Source organism: Amblyomma mixtum, chromosome 4 (genome assembly GCF_055824585.1).
Source record: "Amblyomma mixtum isolate Tamu chromosome 4, ASM5582458v1, whole genome shotgun sequence".
Lineage (NCBI taxonomy): Eukaryota > Metazoa > Arthropoda > Arachnida > Ixodida > Ixodidae > Amblyomma > Amblyomma mixtum.
The window spans coordinates 44,009,237-44,025,987 of NC_143015.1; the positions used below are offsets into that span (position 1 = coordinate 44,009,237).

Below are 16,751 nucleotides of genomic sequence, written 5' to 3' on the forward strand. Positions count from 1 at the left end.
CGCAGGGATAGAGGGCTGCCGCAGATGGCGCTGCACAGGGTTACACATCGGTAGGAGATGCGTTTGTTCTGGAGTGGACGTGATCTGTTTGATGATGATGATAGCAGAAAAATTTGAGAGCGAAAATAATGCATACAAACGGCTTTAAGTATGCCGATTTGAAGCGACATTTAATTGCTTTGAACTAGATGGCAACTTGTAGTTTTTTATGGGCCGCCGTTTACTGTAGTCTTGCCTTTTTCTGAGGACAGGGCTGCTTGCTCCTGTAGGCGGAAGCCACAAGTCTGGGAGAATTAGTTGTTTCGCGCACCTGTTGAATATTCAGCTTAGATATTTGTGTGTCTGGAATGTGTCTGATTAGATTGCGATCACATTTACCTCCAAATTATAGGTAATTGCTTGTAGTTGACCGCGAAGTACCTGCTTCATCTCCTGAATGGTCCTCCACGCACTACGCATACTGGGTCTGTGGACAACCTCGGGCAGTACGCCGGAAAAACGGCACATGCGACGTGACAAGCACCCTGTGGACTCACCAGACTGGCAGCTAAAAGCGGAGTAGTCTCATTTCACCGCTATAGTTGGAAACGCAACCTCAGTGCGACCTCTGCATTGAGAGCAGAGGACTGCCTAGCGGACTACTTTGCATACTACAGTGAACACGCTTCTCGCTCTCAGCAGTCCGCTAAGCAGTCCGCTGAAGAGTGAGCAGGCTTCGCGCTCTATCCTTTTTGTTCCAGCATGGAGCAACAGCTTCAAAGGGGATTTTGGGCAGGTCTCGGCTTCTCTGTTTGTTGACGTCTTGTTTTTGCAGTCCACTGAAATGAGTGTATTTGTCATCCAGGCCCGCGAAACAACACTGCTGGCGGAGCAGCTCCTGGTGGGAAGACGCTGGATTCCTCTTCCGCTCCCACCCGTCATTCCTCGGCCCATTTACAGGGCCACAAGGTGAGCAGCAGGCGCATTTTATATACCAGGTGATTAATGGAGGACTAACTAATTCTCTAGACTAGGTGTTTGTTTAGTCAAAAGCGCGGATTTTTCAGATAGTATTACTAGCATTGGTGGACTGAAGAAAGCCGGTGAATGATTGTTGGTAGTAAGTCGCTCAACAAATTTTTAATAATTAACTTTTTAACTTGACGCGGCCTGTTGCGATCAACTCAAAGTCAAAACATTGTTTACTTTCGAACGTACGAGGCAGTGCATAAAAATATTTGCTCCGATAGGCTTGTGGCTAGTGACGCGTTCGAGTACAAAATGAAATACGCCAGGCAGCCGTAAAGAGCAAAAAATTAAAAGAAAAAGATAAACAAACCGGAATAAAATGGCTCGTAACAAAAGATGCACTTGGAGCAACACTTCGTAGCAAAGATAATTTAAAAAAGGCGAAGAAAAACAAGAAGCGCAGATTGATAAGGAAGCGGAAAGAAAAGTTCGCATAAGTAAAAAAACCCGTAAAATAGATGGGTTTAGTGCCCTATCTCTCTCTGCATTTCGTTAATTCAAACGTCGGTATATGTCGGTATGATCGCCATTTTCACCTACTTGTGCTTTGTCCTATTGCAATCCAACCCCCCGTTCCGTGCGCCATCACGTAGGTTCACTGAAGTTCCTAAATTGCATTGTGTCACAGCATTCTGCGTATTGATACCGTGCAGGTGTCGGGGTGGTCGTTCGGCCCGCGGCGAATATCACGACACCACTGGCACCATTCAAGAAGACAATGAAAACATCCTTGCCCCTACACCATTTCGGGCGAGGCGCACAAGACAGGCGGGCCGAGCTTCCTGGTAAGCATAGACTCCTGCTCTGCCCGTACACACAGAATTCGTCGGGTTACTTTTCACGCGTCGACATTTCTTTTGGCGGAAATTGTTTTTTTCATTGGCATACATAGTATTATCCTCTCTCTGTAAACTATATTTACATACACTGTAGAATTTAATGCTTGCAGTCTATGCATGTCTACAGAAACATTCTCTACTTGTCCGGAGAGGCAGCCTTACTGTGCTTTCCTTTCAAGAGACTAGTTTCTTTTTGGAGCCGCAATAAAAAGTTACTGATATGGGCCACGTTTTTGGGAAGGACTGCAAGAAAAAAGACAAATCAACTTACAATAGCTTGAAGCTGGAGAGTTGGGCACTGCAATGGTTGGAACTAGGCAGGACAAACGTAGAGGTGGTAAAAAAAAAACGAATTTTAATTACTATGGCTAGAGAAAGTGTGATGAAAATCCGCAACTTCAAAGTAAATTCTAACCTTGCTATAACAATATAATGTACATGGTAGAGAGAGGGTGTGGTAGATGGTCCTTGACGATCACAAAATGAACAAGGGAGGGGAAAACCTCAGGTTGCTTGGCTCAAGCAACCTGAGGTTTTCCCCTCCCTTGTTCATATAATGCACAAAACGAATGAACAGATACTCTCTTTTGAAGCCGCTTTTCCCGCACAATTATTATCTGCTTTTTGTTAAAAGCATTTCTTACTCAAGATACAAGGCACGAGCAACAACCTGCAGAGGCCATTTCGAAATTACTGAACCAAATTGCAACGGTGCCCATAACTTCCACACCCATTCGATTTCCCCTAGTCTTTACCCCAGCCGTATCGAAAGCTGAGTGCTTTCCGCTAAGTGCTTTCCGGGCACTCCTTAGGCAGCGCGCCCACCCGTGTCACCCTGGCAGGTTTAATTGTTCACGAGTGTTTGCTTACCCAAAGAAGGCTTTGGCTTATTGCAGCAGGGCCGCATGTCTGCCACAACGTTTTCAGCGCGAACGCGTGCAGCCCGCATCTCTCTCTCTCTCTCTCCCATCAGCCCACGTATCTGTAAGCGCGATTCAGGCGACCCAGGGAGCCAGTTAGGCGCACTTCCTTTCATTAAAATCATCACAGTATGAAACGTTGTTAACGTCAACGCCAATGAACTCAGTGAAAGCCGACAGCCTATGGCTCCAGTGCCGCTTTTCTGGCCCAACGTTGTCAGTGGCAACGCATGCAGCGCATATCTGTCACAACCGCCAAGTAGCTTAAAGCACGACAGGTGTTCACTGTTCCAAGACTGCAGTTGTCCGCCTTCGTTTCGCTTTCCAAGCGCCCGATAGATAGGATTTCTAGCTTAGCGCGCGACTACGGTGTCCACTGCCCCAGGGGGCCAGATATGCGCCTTTCCTTTACTTTTGAAGCTCAAGGTCATTTGGAGGTGAAAACTAGGCACACAAAAATCGAAGCACGACGCCCCGCAGTGCAGGTTTCGCTTCAAACATGCCAGATGGCGTGGCGAGCATCGCTGCCAGCTGCGGCGTTGGCTAGGCAACGGCTCAGCTCGCGGTGTTGCCACCGGCCGAAGCGAAACAACCCGAATACGTCTAATGTAGGTCTCGCTACAAAACATAGTTGTAGAGGGACATTAGTACTAATAATATTATGATGGTCAATGGGTGATCGGTTGATGGTCCATGGTCAGACTAACGGTGAGGCAATTGGGCAGGTCAAGGGTCAAGGTCATGTCAAATCGTAGTGAAGTTCTAGCCGGGGACGTCAAGGTCACATCAAGGTCAGCCAAAATATGGTTGCGTGATCAACTTTGGGCTCGCCGAGGGGTCTAAATGCAGCGTTTACGTGATATTGTATGACGTTAGCCGATCTTTAACCGAGTACATGATGGCAGGAGCTCCGGCGCGCCTATGAATATGTCGACATGCGGTGTTAACGTGCTGGGTCATGACGGCATGGCCTCGCAAACCGAGTACATAACCGAAGTAGCATCGACACGCCTGGCATAAAGTGCGCATGCTGTGTTCACGTGCTAGGCCGTGATGTGAGGGTCTGCAGCAGCAAAGCGATTAAGGTAGCCGGGGCTAACCCCTTGCTAATAGTCGGTGACTTTAATGCCGCGCACCCGGAACGGTGGTACGCTAAACAAGATACTGTTGAGGTATTAGGCGGGGTCGCAGCGGAGCACCAGAGAGAGACGACCAGCGTGGCAGGCTTCTAGTTCTGAACTGCCCGCGCCGGGCGTGCGCGCCCAGCACGCGCTGTTCATCTTTATTTTCCTCTAGCGCGGGAACGCCGATCTCAGCGCCGGCGCTTTATAGCGTCGCCGGGCGCTACAGGGCCCTCCGCCTAGACGGAACGTCGAAATGTGGACTCGGTGGAAGAGAGGAAGGAATGAGTGTCCAGTAAGTTCATGTCAGGGTCCGGGAAGAGCCGTCGGGTGGAGGACGCGGGCTCAGGTGGACGAGCCTGGCTGCTGCGCGACGGGCGAATGATGCAGGGTAGCGAGCTGACAATGGACATGGAGGCAGGGGAGGCCATGGTCAGGCCGTCACCGGCTGTAGTGCTGCCCGCTGACACAAGTGTCAGGGATGTTGGAGTGTTGCGGCTGATGTCCATGGAGATCTGACGCACCGTGTACGCGATCACAAGCACAGGAGCGGCCGAAACGGCTCCATGGACTGACAGCAGATGTGGTGGGACCGTCGACACAACGGTGACAGCTGTGACGATGCCGGAGCAAGTTGCTGGGCTCAATCCAAGGTGCTTGGATGAAACGGGAGTGACAGTCCGGAGCACCTCGCCAGTGTCGATGCGTGTGTGGGCATGATCAGCTGTGGGTGTCTGCAAGAAGGTTGTGGCAGTGACAGGCCGTGTAGTTGAGACTGCTACATCAGACGGCTGGCGGACAGCAAGAGACACAGCTGGTGGATGGACAGTTGCCGCACTACTCGGTGTGGGTAACTTGATCATTCGGTGCTGAAGGTTGCTCAAGTCAGGCACCAAAACAGGCGCTTGCTGCGACAGTGTCGAGTTGCCAGGGTCAGACGCCGAGAAGTGGGTGACAGTACCGAGGGTTTGGAGCGTGGCCCTTTGGGCAGGCGGTGTGGCTGCCTGGGTAGTGGAATTGGCATCTGACAGATGCTGTGGTGGCGGCTTCAACCTCACAGCAGAGGCCTGCAGAGCTGTTGACGGTAGTGACGAGGTAGGTGGAGATGTGGGAAGCCTCGGCACGGCTGCTGCCGCAGAGTTGTCCTTGGCTGCAGGAGGCTCTGGCGACAACGCCACTGAAGCGCAAGGAGGCAGGGCCAGAGACGCGGGTCGGATAGTAGTGGGAGCAGGACGCGAGGCGGAGCTTGTGCGGATCCCACCTGGTATGGCGTCGAGAGAGACAGCCGGGCTGGAGACGCTGGACGGGAGTGGCGGCGATGCGGCGAGGGGCTGCTGAGGCGGTCCGGGTTCTGATGAAGGCTGCGTGGGCGCGAGCGAGGCCGGTGCAGGGCCAGAGGGTGGCGGCGGCGAAAACGGGTCCGCTGCGTCGTAGAGCGGCGGCGGAACGTAGTAGGCGCCGAAGTACGCCAAGACGGCCGCACGCAGCTCATCGTATGGCCGGCCGCCGAAAGCAGAGTAGGTGAGCCGACGCAGGAGGTCGGCCGGGAGGATGTCACAAAGGACTTCGTGTTTGAACGGCTGGATGGTGATGCCGTTCAGGTACATCACAGCCTCCAGTTGGGCGAACCACCCGCCGACGCCTGCAGGCCGGAACGCCGGGAGCGGCGGGTCGAAACTTGGGTGCTGCCAGTACGCCATGCTGGAACGCCGCTGCGATAGAAGGCACGGTTCGCCAGGTCACCACTGTTGAGGTATTAGGCGGGGTCGCAGCGGAGCACCAGAGAGAGACGACCAGCGTGGCAGGCTTCTAGTTCTGAACTGCCCGTGCCGGGCGTGCGCGCCCAGCACGCGCTGTTCATCTTTATTTTCCTCTAGCGCGGGAACGCCGATCTCAGCGCCGGCGCTTTATAGCGTCGCCGGGCGCTACAATACCAAAGGCAGGCAGCTATGGGAGGACGTGCATGAGCTGGGGCACACACTACACACAAACCCTAGTAGCCCTTCCAGGGTGGGTAACCGCGTGTGCGCAGACACCTCCCCTGACCTGACCTTTTCTAGAAATGTGACAGATCTGAAGTGGCAAAATTCAGAGAACAATTCCGGCAGCGATCATTTCATTCTGACCTCGATCTTTAAAAAACGAGTTAAGACGCGTCGTGCGCGCCAACCGAGGGTAACGGAATGTGAATTATTTAGGAAGAAGCGAGAGAAAGCTGCCATAGGGAAGATCACAAACATAGAAGAATGGACTAAGACCCTCAAGTCTCACGTTGAAGAGGCAACAAAGAAGCTTGAAGGGGACGATGCCCCGGCGATAGTTGACAGCAAACTACTTCACATGTGGGAGGCAAAACATGGCATGGAGCGCAGACTAAAGAAGCAAAAATGGAACCGTAATCTTAGAAGGAGGGTCGCAAGACATAACAAGAAAATTGAAAATTATGCCATGAAATTTTACGAACAAAACTGGTGCAGCAGGTGTGAGGAGATGGAAGCGGGCATGAGCCTTTCCAAAACGTGGGGTCTGATAAGACACCTATTAGATCCGACAATAACCCAGTCCGGAATTAGATTATCAAAAGCCAGGCACGCCTTTGAGGGAACAGATGCAGAATTTATGGACAAACTAATCAACAAGTACATTGGCGATACCCACAGTACCACCCCCCCAGAATGCGACGGAGCTCCCAACTAGGAGTTCGACGCACCCATCAAGGAGGTGGAGGTGAGGGCAAAAATATTGGGACTAAAAACGAAATCGGCCCCGGGCCCTGTCGGAATAACTAACAAAATTTTAAGAAACCTGGACGATGACTCCATCAGCGCTGTGACGGAGTACATGCAAGAAATTTGGACTAAAGGCCACCTGCCTCGAGAGTGGGACTCGGCAAATTTAATTCTAATCCCAGAGCCGGGTAAACCCCCAAAACTAGAAAATTCAATACCTATTTCCCTAACATCATGCATGGGGAAATTGATGGAGCGCGTAGTCCAGACCAGACTGACGCTCTTTATGAGGCAAAACTATCTGTGGCCGCACGAGATGGTCGGCTTCCGAAAGGACTTGTGCATGCAAGGCGTTATGCTCAGACTGAAACATGACATAATCGACTCGCGTTCTACAGGCTCCAAGGTAATTCTCGGCGTAGTCTTGACAAACGCTTTTGATAATGTCGAACACGAAGCAATCCTCCAAGATATCCATGAAATCGGGTGTAGGCGCGCGAATCTACGATTACATCAAGGACTTTCTGTCAGGCAGAACTGCCGGCATGAAGTTCCAAGACGTCGAGCCTCCCACACTGAAGTTAGGGAGCAGGGGCATTCCGCAGGGCTCAGTTCTCTCCCCGTTCCTCTTCAATGGGGCCATGAGGGCTCTCCCCAAAGCTTTTCGGAGCATAGTGTGGATAAATTTCAGTATGTATGCGGATGACAGCAACCTCTGGAATAACCAGGGGAGCAATGCGAGTATCGAGGAGCGCCTGCAGGCTCCGGCATACACTGTCGTGGACTATGCTGCAAGTAGGGATCCCTTTGCCCTCTGCAAAAATCAGAATTATCCGTCTGCAACCCGAACTCACTCCGATTCAAGCACAACTGGAAATTTAGCATTAAAATAGAGGGAAAGCCAGTTCCAAAGGTAGATTAAATCAGAATCTTATGGCTATTTATTCAGGATAATGGATATAACGATGGGGCAATCAAAAGGCTGGAGGGATTTGCCACGCAAGCCCTTGACATATTTCGAAGGGTCGCGCTGAAAGGACGATGCCTGAAGGAAAGAAGCTTGCTTAAACTAACCCATGCATAAGTAATCAGCCGCTTGAGTTATGCCACACCTTTCTTAAACATTACGGCTGAGGAGAGGGAGAAATTTGACTCGCTCATTCGACAGTGCATACATGGGGCCCTGGGCTTATCGATTAACACCTCCACAGAGAAGCTGCTCTCTGTGGGAGTGCACAATAGATGGGACGAAATAGCGGAGGCTGCGAGAATTTCACACCGCTAGAGATTAAGGCTAACAACCACGGGCAGAGCCATCCTTGAAACGATAGGCCTGCAAACAGATAGGGGACTACGAGCCAAATTGAGCATTCCGCAGGACTGCCGAGAAAAACTAATAATCCCCCCCCCACCCCTCGTAACATCTATCTCATATTCAACACTGAAAGGAGGGAGAAGAGAGCAGACGCACTAATCAGACGCTTCGACCCGATGGACAGCAAGTCGGTTGCGTACGTGGACACGGCAAGTGGCAAGTCGGCTGCGGCGGTCGCATCAGTGGTCGACGGCCGCGGTGCTCCCGTATCGACAGCCACCATTAGAAGCCACAACGCGGAAACAGCTGAAGAAGTTGCGATAGCGCTCGCTTGCGTTGGAACAAAAGCCGATTTTATAATTAGCAATAGTAAAACAGCTATCTATAATTTTAAAAGGCTAGGATCTCACCGGAAGGGGCGAGGATTCTGCCCAGTAGACGGCTAAACAGAATATTAGCCTAATTTGGACTCCCGCACACGCGTCCGTTCCTGGCAACGACGCGGCCCACGAGTTAGCCCGACCTCTCTACTTCCGGGTAGCTATGGAGCCGCCCGACTGCCGGAACATGGCCGAGCGTCTGTAAAATTATACGGAGATTGTTGAAAATTATAGGTTACAGAGGAGACTGTTGCCACCACCGGAAAAAAGTCTAAACAATAGGGAGGAAATGGCGTCACGGCCCCTCCAAGCTAGGAACTTCGTAAACCCGGTCTGGGCATATCATGTTCAGAGACTGTGTGGTACGAGAGACCCTCGACCGCATAATCTGGGAATGCGCAAGCTCCTCAGGGAGTAAAGCAAATATAAATTGTAGAGAACCCTCGGAAGCAACAAGCCATCCGCCTGGCGGAAGTAGCCGCGAGGATTCAAGACCTCTTTGCCTTATTCTAATCGCCAAGGCCCCGGCCCCCGTCACCAAGGCCTGCATGCCGGGGACGGGGAGTAGGGGGCCTCTTTCTCTGGCGGAAAACAAAGCTGATATCATCATAATCATCAGCGGCGCGCCTTCGCCGAATTCCACATGTGTTCACGTGGTATGCCGTGACGTCATGCGTTTAGGCTAAGCCGTCGTGAAGCTACCGCTTCTCACTCGGTTGAACCACAGCTAAAGCACCGGTAATTTTCTCTTCAGGAGACGCCACATGCTACAGACTCCTAGCCCCGGTCAGATTTGTTGCCTGACTGGTGCAAAAATGAGCAAGCAAGAAAGCGACCAGCTGCGCACTTTTCGAATATGGGCTCCTAGGGCGTCGCTGTATTCCTCGGTGGGCTGTTGTGTGCCACTGACAAAAGCAGGCTTGATCCCGTCGAACAAATTTCTGCACCTGTTCGGAACGATCCAAAGAGCGAGTGTTTTACAGGAGTAGAACCTTGAGGTGGGCTAGTTAGGGCAATATTCTGAAAAAGTATACGCTCTGTGTGTCGGTCGTGTATATCTAACAATGTGTCCCTTTTTCGCGACCCATCACTTGTTAGAAGTTTCTAAGTCCGCATGCACACAATGGAGAGGTCTCATAGAGCAAGCTGAGCTGCAGTTCCGTCCACATTCATGATTGCCAGATACTTCTCCTTTGCAGCGAAGGAATAGCTCATTTTTATAGGAAATCTGTCTGCCTAAACCAAAAGCTAATCACGAGACGAAATTATGAGTGCAATAGAGTTATTTTGTTTCTGGCTTGTTAATAGAGTGAAACACTAAGATGTTGACATCGTTTATTCTTCTCTTACTGCTCAGCAGAACAATATGGAGTTTTTTCGCAATGAGCATCGTTCTCATATTGCCTCCTTTCACTATCGGTGTGTCAGCAGCACGATGCCGCGTCACTGACCTGCGACCATGCCCTTCGCCGTGTCAAATGACCAGCATCTTAAATTAAATTATTGATTTTTTTGGGAAAGGAAAAGGCGCAGTATCTGTCTCACATATCTCGGTGGACACCTGAACTGCGCCGTAAGGGAGGGAGGGAGGGAAGGAAGGAAGGAAGGAAGGAAGGAAGGAAGGAAGGAAGGAAGGAAGGAAGGAAGGAAGGAAGGAAGGAAGGAAGGAAGGAAGGAAGGAAGGAAGGAAGGAAGGAAGGAAGGAAGGAAGGAAGGGAGAGAGAAAAAAAATTTTATTTGAATTGAGGAAGGTTGCTCGAGCACCTTGGGTGGCACCCCTAGTCCAAGGCGCCACTGGCTTTAGCTGACTGACGGACTTGCTGAACCAACTGAAGTTGCTGATCCAGGGTCTCGCTGGTCAGGGCCACCTCCCACTGCTCATATGTCGGGCTGGATACAGTTAAGTGTTTTGGTTTCGTTGTGCATTCCCACGATATGTGGTAGAGCGTAGGGCAAGCTCCACACCAAGGGCATGTATTCTGATATTGAGTGGGGCTAATCTTGTGTAGGATGAACAAGTTAGGGAAAGTCTATGGCTGCGGAGGAGTCTAGTTTTATGTGAGGGGGTGGGTATTTTCTGCGCTCCAGCCGAATATGTTCTAATCTGTCACCATAGGTGCTAGGCATGGGCGTGGGGTAGGGATGAGGATCCGGCCGGTTGGTTAAATCTCGGGCTAGATCGTTGGCTACCTCATTTCCAGCTAGTCCTTCGTGACCAGGTGTCCATGTTAGTCTGTGTGTTTGGCTGAGATTGCCAAGTAGCTGTGTTGCTCTTGAGGGAAGCCTGCCATTAAGAAAGTCTCGGCAGGCTTGTTGGGAGTCTGTTATAACGTGGGAGGACTCTCCTCTTTGGTCTTTATGTTTGATGGCGATAGCTATTGCCAGAGCCTCTGCAGAGGAGGGGTTTTCTGCATAGATAGAAGCTTGGAGAGCCGGTTTTAGTTGGTGGTCAATCGCAGCGACTGAGAACTTTCCCGGCGTGGGGTAGGCCCCAATGTCTACGCAAACGGCTTCACGGTCGCTTTATAGGTGTTTCTGAAGTGCCTTTGCTCTCGCTTGTCGTCTACCTTGCTGATGAGCATGATGCATGTGCCGTGGGATTGGGCTAACGGTAATCTTTTCTCGGGTTTGGAGTGGAAGAGAGGATTTACTGCCTCTTGTCTCCAGCCCCGGCCATGTCCCTAATTTATTCAGGATCGTCCTTCCCGCATTGGTTGTTAGAAGGCGTTATTTTTGGCTTTCCAAGAGGGCTTCTTGGAGCTCGATAAGAGTGTTGTGCAGACCAAGCTCTATGAGTCGTTCTGTAGAAGTGGCTATTGGAAGATTGAGGGCAGTTTTGTAAGCCCCTCTTATGATTGTATCGATAGCTCTGGTTTCCACAGTACCCAGTTTTTGGTAAGGGAGGCCGTATGTTATCCTGCTCAGAACTAGGGCCTGGACGAGTCTAAGGGTGTCCTCTTCTCTCATACCCTTGCGGTGCCAGGTAATGCGGCGGATCATTCTTGAGATTTGATTAACTCTTGTTTTGATGGTTCTGATCATATGGTCGGATCTGAGGTTACTTTGAAGCCACAGCCCCAGTATCCGGATCTTGTCCACTTCATTAATCTTGCGTCCTCCCAGGAAAAGGTCAACTTCTCCTGGGGATGTGTAAGGGAGTTTGTGGAGTCTAATGACCTCAGACTTCTCCGGGGCACATTCCAGACCACTTTCCGCAGCATATTCTTCAACCCTGTGTATGGCTTCTTGTAGGGCTTCTTCTTTTTGGGCTAAGAAGCCGTGTGTGGCCCATAGAGTTATATCATCGGCATAGACCGTGTAGCCTATGTCGGGCTGCGTTTGAAGCTTTCTTGCTAGCTTTAGCATGGCAATATTGAAAAAGAGGGGGGATATTATAGCCCCTTGAGGAGTACCCTTGTTAGGCATGGGGAAGGGATGAGAACGGACTTCACCAATGCCTATGGTGGCGGCTCTGTTCGAGAGGAAAGCCTTGATGTAGTTAAAGATCCTCTCTCCACAGTTTAGACTATTCAGCTCCTCTAGGATAGCCTGATGGGAGACGTTGTCAAAGGCTCCTTTTAAATCCAGGGCTAGAAGAAGGTTTTCTCCGTGGTGGGTATTGTATAAATCACTTCTTCACTAATCCTTAGGAAGGCATCTTGTGTATAGAGACCTTTTTGCAATCCCACCATGGTGTAGGGGTAAACGTTATCTTCTATATAGTTCTGGAGTCTGGTGTGTATGATTCTTTCATACAGTTTGCCCAGACAGGAGGTTAAGGAGATAGGCGCAGGGACTCTACTGCCGGTGGTTTCCCGGCCTTTGGAATCATAATGATGTCCGCATGGCGCCACCCAGCTGGTACCTGGCCTTTCTCCCATAATTCCTTGTTAATGTATTCTGTTAGGTCTTTCAGATGGTCGTTGCTGAGGTTTCGAATTATAGCGTTGGTAACCTTGTCTCCGCCCGGTGCTGTAATCCGCTGAGCTGTTCTTGCTGCAGCATAACCTTCAGATACCGTTGTAGAGGCGTCTAAGCTTGGATTTTGTTGTCCTCCATAGGTCAGGGTGCATGGAAGGGCGTGGTCTCCTAGGTACTTGCAATGCATGGCTGTTATGAAGTCTTGGCCTGTGCCTTGAAACTTATGGGCAACTGTTTGGAGAGTTCGGCTGGCAACTGATTTGGCCTTATTCGGGTCGAGCATGCATCTTAAGATGGTCCATGTCTGGGCTGTGCTTAGGGTGCCTTTCAGGGAAGCACAAAACTCAGATCATTTTTGTCTACATAGTTGTATAGCATATGCTTGCGCTTGCTGTGTAATCTTAGCAATTCGTAGTTTTAGTTTTCTTTTGAGACGCTGCTTTTTCCAGCGTTTAGTGAGGCCTTTTCGAGCCTCCCATAGATGCAATAGGTGGCGATCTACTTCCGGTGCTTCTACGGTCCGTTGGACGGTTCGAGTGTTGCTTGAGTGGGCATCTTTGATTAGTTGAGTCCACTCTTGAATATTTTTAATGCCTCCTTCTGGCGGCGGGCAGTCTCTGAATTTTGTCCAGTCAGTGATTTGTACATTTCCCAGAGCTCTTCTGATTCTGGCAGTTGGTATAGAGAGATTATGATCTTGTGGTGGCTGCCCAAGGATTCCTCTAGACTAGTCCAGGTTGCGTGATTAATGTTCTTAATGAAGGTAAGGTCTGGGCAGGTATCTCGGCTAATACTGTTCCCTGTTCTGGTAGGAGAGGTAGTATCAGTGACGAGCCCTAAACCTAGCATTTCCACGGCTTCAAGTAGATTACCATCTTTTTGAGAGTCGCTTATGTAGCCCCAGGAGCTGTGTCTTGCATTCATGTCTCCCAGAACCACCAAGGGGTTGTCCTGGGCTATTCTGGTGCATTCTGTTAGCATAGGCAGAAAGTCTTCCTTCTTGCGGCTTGGAGGGCTGTAGATATTTAGGGTAAAGATGCTCTGCTTTCCCCTCTTTGGCGACAGAACTTCAACTAGAACATGGTTAATATCTATGAAGGGGAGTTGATGTGAGACTGTCGTAACTCATTTGGCCACAAGAGTAGCTACTCTTTGCGAGTCCGTAGGTGCCATTGTATAATATCAACGAAGGTAAGGAGCCACGCGGGTTTCCTGGAGACAGATTATGTCCGGGGGTATAGGAGACTTTTGAATGAACATAAGCAAGGAACTGTCCTTATTTTTTAAAGTTCTACAATTCCACTGCCAGATTTCTAAGTGGTTTTGTGCTTGTTTAGGGGAGGGGGCCATCTTGACTGCTAGCAACGGATTCACAATCGCTGACGTCAGCCACGCTTGTGTGTCTTCTGTGGACTTTGGCCCGGGGGTTGTCAGTCATTCCTGCGCGTTTCCTGACTCCCTGAGTGATGACTTGAATTTTAGAATTGAATTCTTCTTGCACAGCGGAAATTTGCTACTGCATCTGGAGGGATTGAAGTTGCATTTGTTGTTGCAGAGCTTGCATCTAGAGAGACAGAGGTGCCGTAGTGGAGGTCTCCCGAATAATTTCGATCACCTGGGGAACCTTAACGTGCACTGACATCGCACGCCCTGGTGCTTTTTGAGCCCAGGTGGTGCCTCTGAAATACTGCGCCGCATATTCAGTGCATCTTGTGCAATGTTTACGGTTGGGTCCTGCAGTTTATCCCAACGTGAGCATGAATACGAGTGCCGGAAAAAAAAAACGCGTATACAGCCACCTCGTGCAGCTGTGTCGGGTCTGGAGCAAAAATCAGGACCTCGTCTGGACCCACTTGGCAAACTCGTTACATGTCAGTTACGTTGTTTCTTCGGGGAATGCTAGCGCCTCTCTCTTACCGTGCAGCTGTGGAAAATTTTCAAGGATATCATAATTTACAAAATATATGTCGTAGGTTTTCTTATCGTTCTTGATAACCACCGCCAGGTTTGGCAGCCATGAGTCATTTTATTCCGGCGGCAATCTATTTCAAAGCTTGCTGTACCCGTGGCCGCAGTTTTCGTGATATTTACGGGAAACATAATATTTTCGATGTCATAAATATTCCCTGCAAGTTATTATCTCTCACTTCACTAACAGAATTTCGAGTCTTTTACTAGGTCGTCTCATGGAATTTTGTGATCATCGTTTGTAGTCACTAGTTCAGCCATTCAACGCGTGCACGAGTGTACCGTCCCCGGCCACGGACTGAGTCTAGGTTTTCGGTTTTCGCAGCTCTAAATGGTTATATTCTATCATTATTCTGAAAAACGATTTAGTCTGATAGAGAGAAGGTGCTCGGAGTACTGTGATGCGGCTTAATCTCAAATGTTCGAGAAAATCTTGGAGGGCAGTTGCAGAAATTCTGCAATTCGAGGGGTTTAAAGGGATCGAATGCGTGAAACTTGCAGGTAAAGCGACGTGTTTTTGGCTAACATTTGAAATTGTGACGTAATCAGCGATTAAAATCGCGGTGGCCTTGAAGCTTCTACGCAGCGCAAAGCGCCAAGTGGTGTGTGCTTGATGATGTCATACATGGTACCGCTCACATTTCCAGCCCATTAACGTTCGCGTTGTGGGGAGAAAACCAACGGAATCGAAGGTATGGCCACCGAACATTGTTTGGGAGCAGCCAGTGACGAACGGTAAGGTATGGCTGACGGCAGCGGAAAATTGAAATCTTACCATCCGTGACGTCACATCGATCTTCTCCGCACTTTTCCGTTGCTATGAGAAGTAGCCTGAAATTTAATTGTCGTTTACGTCACCATTTTAAATCATAGAGCTAAAACACTTGGCATGCGGGACCCACAGCATGGTGTTGTGACTTTGGGCATCCCACCGCTGCCACCAATGTTGTGACTTTGGGCATCCCACCGCTGCCACCAATGTTGTGCCATAGAGGTGGTCCCGTTGCGCTCGCCACCCGTTTCGTGACTGAGCGTTGCCAGCTCTCTTAGCGGTAGCGAAGACTCCGAGTCAGGCGTCGGTGAGACTAAGAAAACGCTTTATACATTATGTACAGGGCATAATATAGTTCAACATCGGCACGGGGGCCGAGAGCTACACAACGCGACTGTTCTCGCACAGCGACGACCAGCGAGACACCAACGCGTCACACCATCCGACTCCACTCGTGAGCAGCACTCGACCACGGTGGGTCGGTCACTCGGTCACTCCGTCAGTTGTAGCTGCTATCCAAGCGGCAGCGGTGGCGCTTATAGACCAGATTTTTTTACCCTCGCACGCAGGCTGCGGACGCGCGCCTACTCTCGACGCCAGTCGCCATCTGTCGGCGCGCGCGGCCCGAGGGACTGCGGGTCGCGCCGGCGCCGCGCATAGAACGCATATGTTTACGTGTTCGCTTCTGCCGTTTTGTGCTCCATCAGCTAACGTATGAGGGTGTGTGCTGTGCGTCACTACTCACATTTGCCCTCTTCCAGACAGTGCTGCGGTTATCTTGTGCGCAGTTACTCGTTAACGTGACATCCGAGGGTAGTCGACCAGGTAGTGTACGGACTGGAAACCGGCACTTCGAAGCAGATTTCTGCGCTGTCGTGTCGTTTGTTGTCGCCTTTTACGTGCGATATCATCTATGATAATATTATGCATTAGAATGTAGATCTATTGACTTGACTCAGTCGAGTAGTAACTGGATAGGCGAGCTGCAGACTGAAGGTTTTCCCGACGGAGCGCGTGTTTTCGATCACCAGTACGTGTTCAGCATCCTTGCGCTGAGCTTGCTCTTGTTCCCATTCAGAACATTTCATGCACAGGATTGTAAGCACGACCGCTACCGATTTCAGCTGCTTTTTCCGCACACATGTCAGAGGTATCTGGGGGGTAAAGGTTTATCTATAGTATCTTTCTGCTGTTGGTATCTACCTTAGCTTGGTTTGGTTTATTAAGGTTTTACGTTCCAAAGCGACTCAGGCTATGAGGGACGCCGTAGTGAAGGGCTCCGGAAATTTCGACCACCTGGGGTTCTTTAACGTGCACTGACATCGCACAGTACACGCGCCTCTAGAATTTCGCCTCCTTCGAAATTCGGCCGCCGCGGCCGGGATCGAACCCGCGTCTTTTGGGCCAGAGCAGAGAGCCGTAACCACTGAGCCACCGCAGCGGTGCGGTATCTACATTATTCATAGGAAAATATGCGCGATTTCATTACATTTTCCACACTTAGCCAAACGCCTACGCAACGCTCTCACACGCGGCGAGAGCTCCTGAATAACATAACGCGACTTCGGACCTCAGAATTAGTGAAAGCTGGATTAGCTGCTCATATCTATTCAAGCTTTTATAAATTAAGCGAAAGTACGTTTTTATGCACCAGTTTGCATAAACCATGACAAAATTTGTTTTCTGTTGGCGCTGCGACTCAGTTGGGCTCACAGCGGTAATTTGTTGATAAACTGGCGCGGCGACAAGAAAGCCGTTTGTGGAAGGGGGGGGGGGGG

The 16,751-nt window shown here is 50.2% G+C and overlaps 2 protein-coding genes across 5 annotated transcripts in view; one reads left to right on the top strand and one right to left on the bottom strand.

Moving 5' to 3' along the window:
* The window catches only part of LOC149346351 (uncharacterized), a 39,606-nt gene that overhangs the window by 12,182 nt on the left and 10,673 nt on the right, over positions 1–16,751 (top strand). For 3 of the 4 annotated variants that reach the window (XM_089586373.1, XM_089586375.1, XM_089586372.1), the window contains 2 exons: positions 845–948; positions 1,662–1,793. In XM_089586373.1, coding sequence (XP_089442499.1) covers positions 845–948; positions 1,662–1,793 — 236 coding nt within the window. The remainder of the gene's footprint in view (positions 1–844; positions 949–1,661; positions 1,794–16,751) is intronic. The other variant, XM_089586376.1, reaches the window with a different exon arrangement.
* LOC149346352 (uncharacterized) lies at positions 4,822–9,236 on the bottom strand. Its single transcript, XM_089586011.1, has 3 exons — positions 9,160–9,236; positions 5,123–5,600; positions 4,822–4,892 (listed from the first exon to the last, which is right to left on the bottom strand). The coding sequence occupies exons 2-3, from the start codon at positions 5,586–5,588 to the stop codon at positions 4,822–4,824; spliced, it is 537 nt and encodes a 178-aa protein (XP_089442137.1). The 5' UTR covers positions 5,589–5,600; positions 9,160–9,236.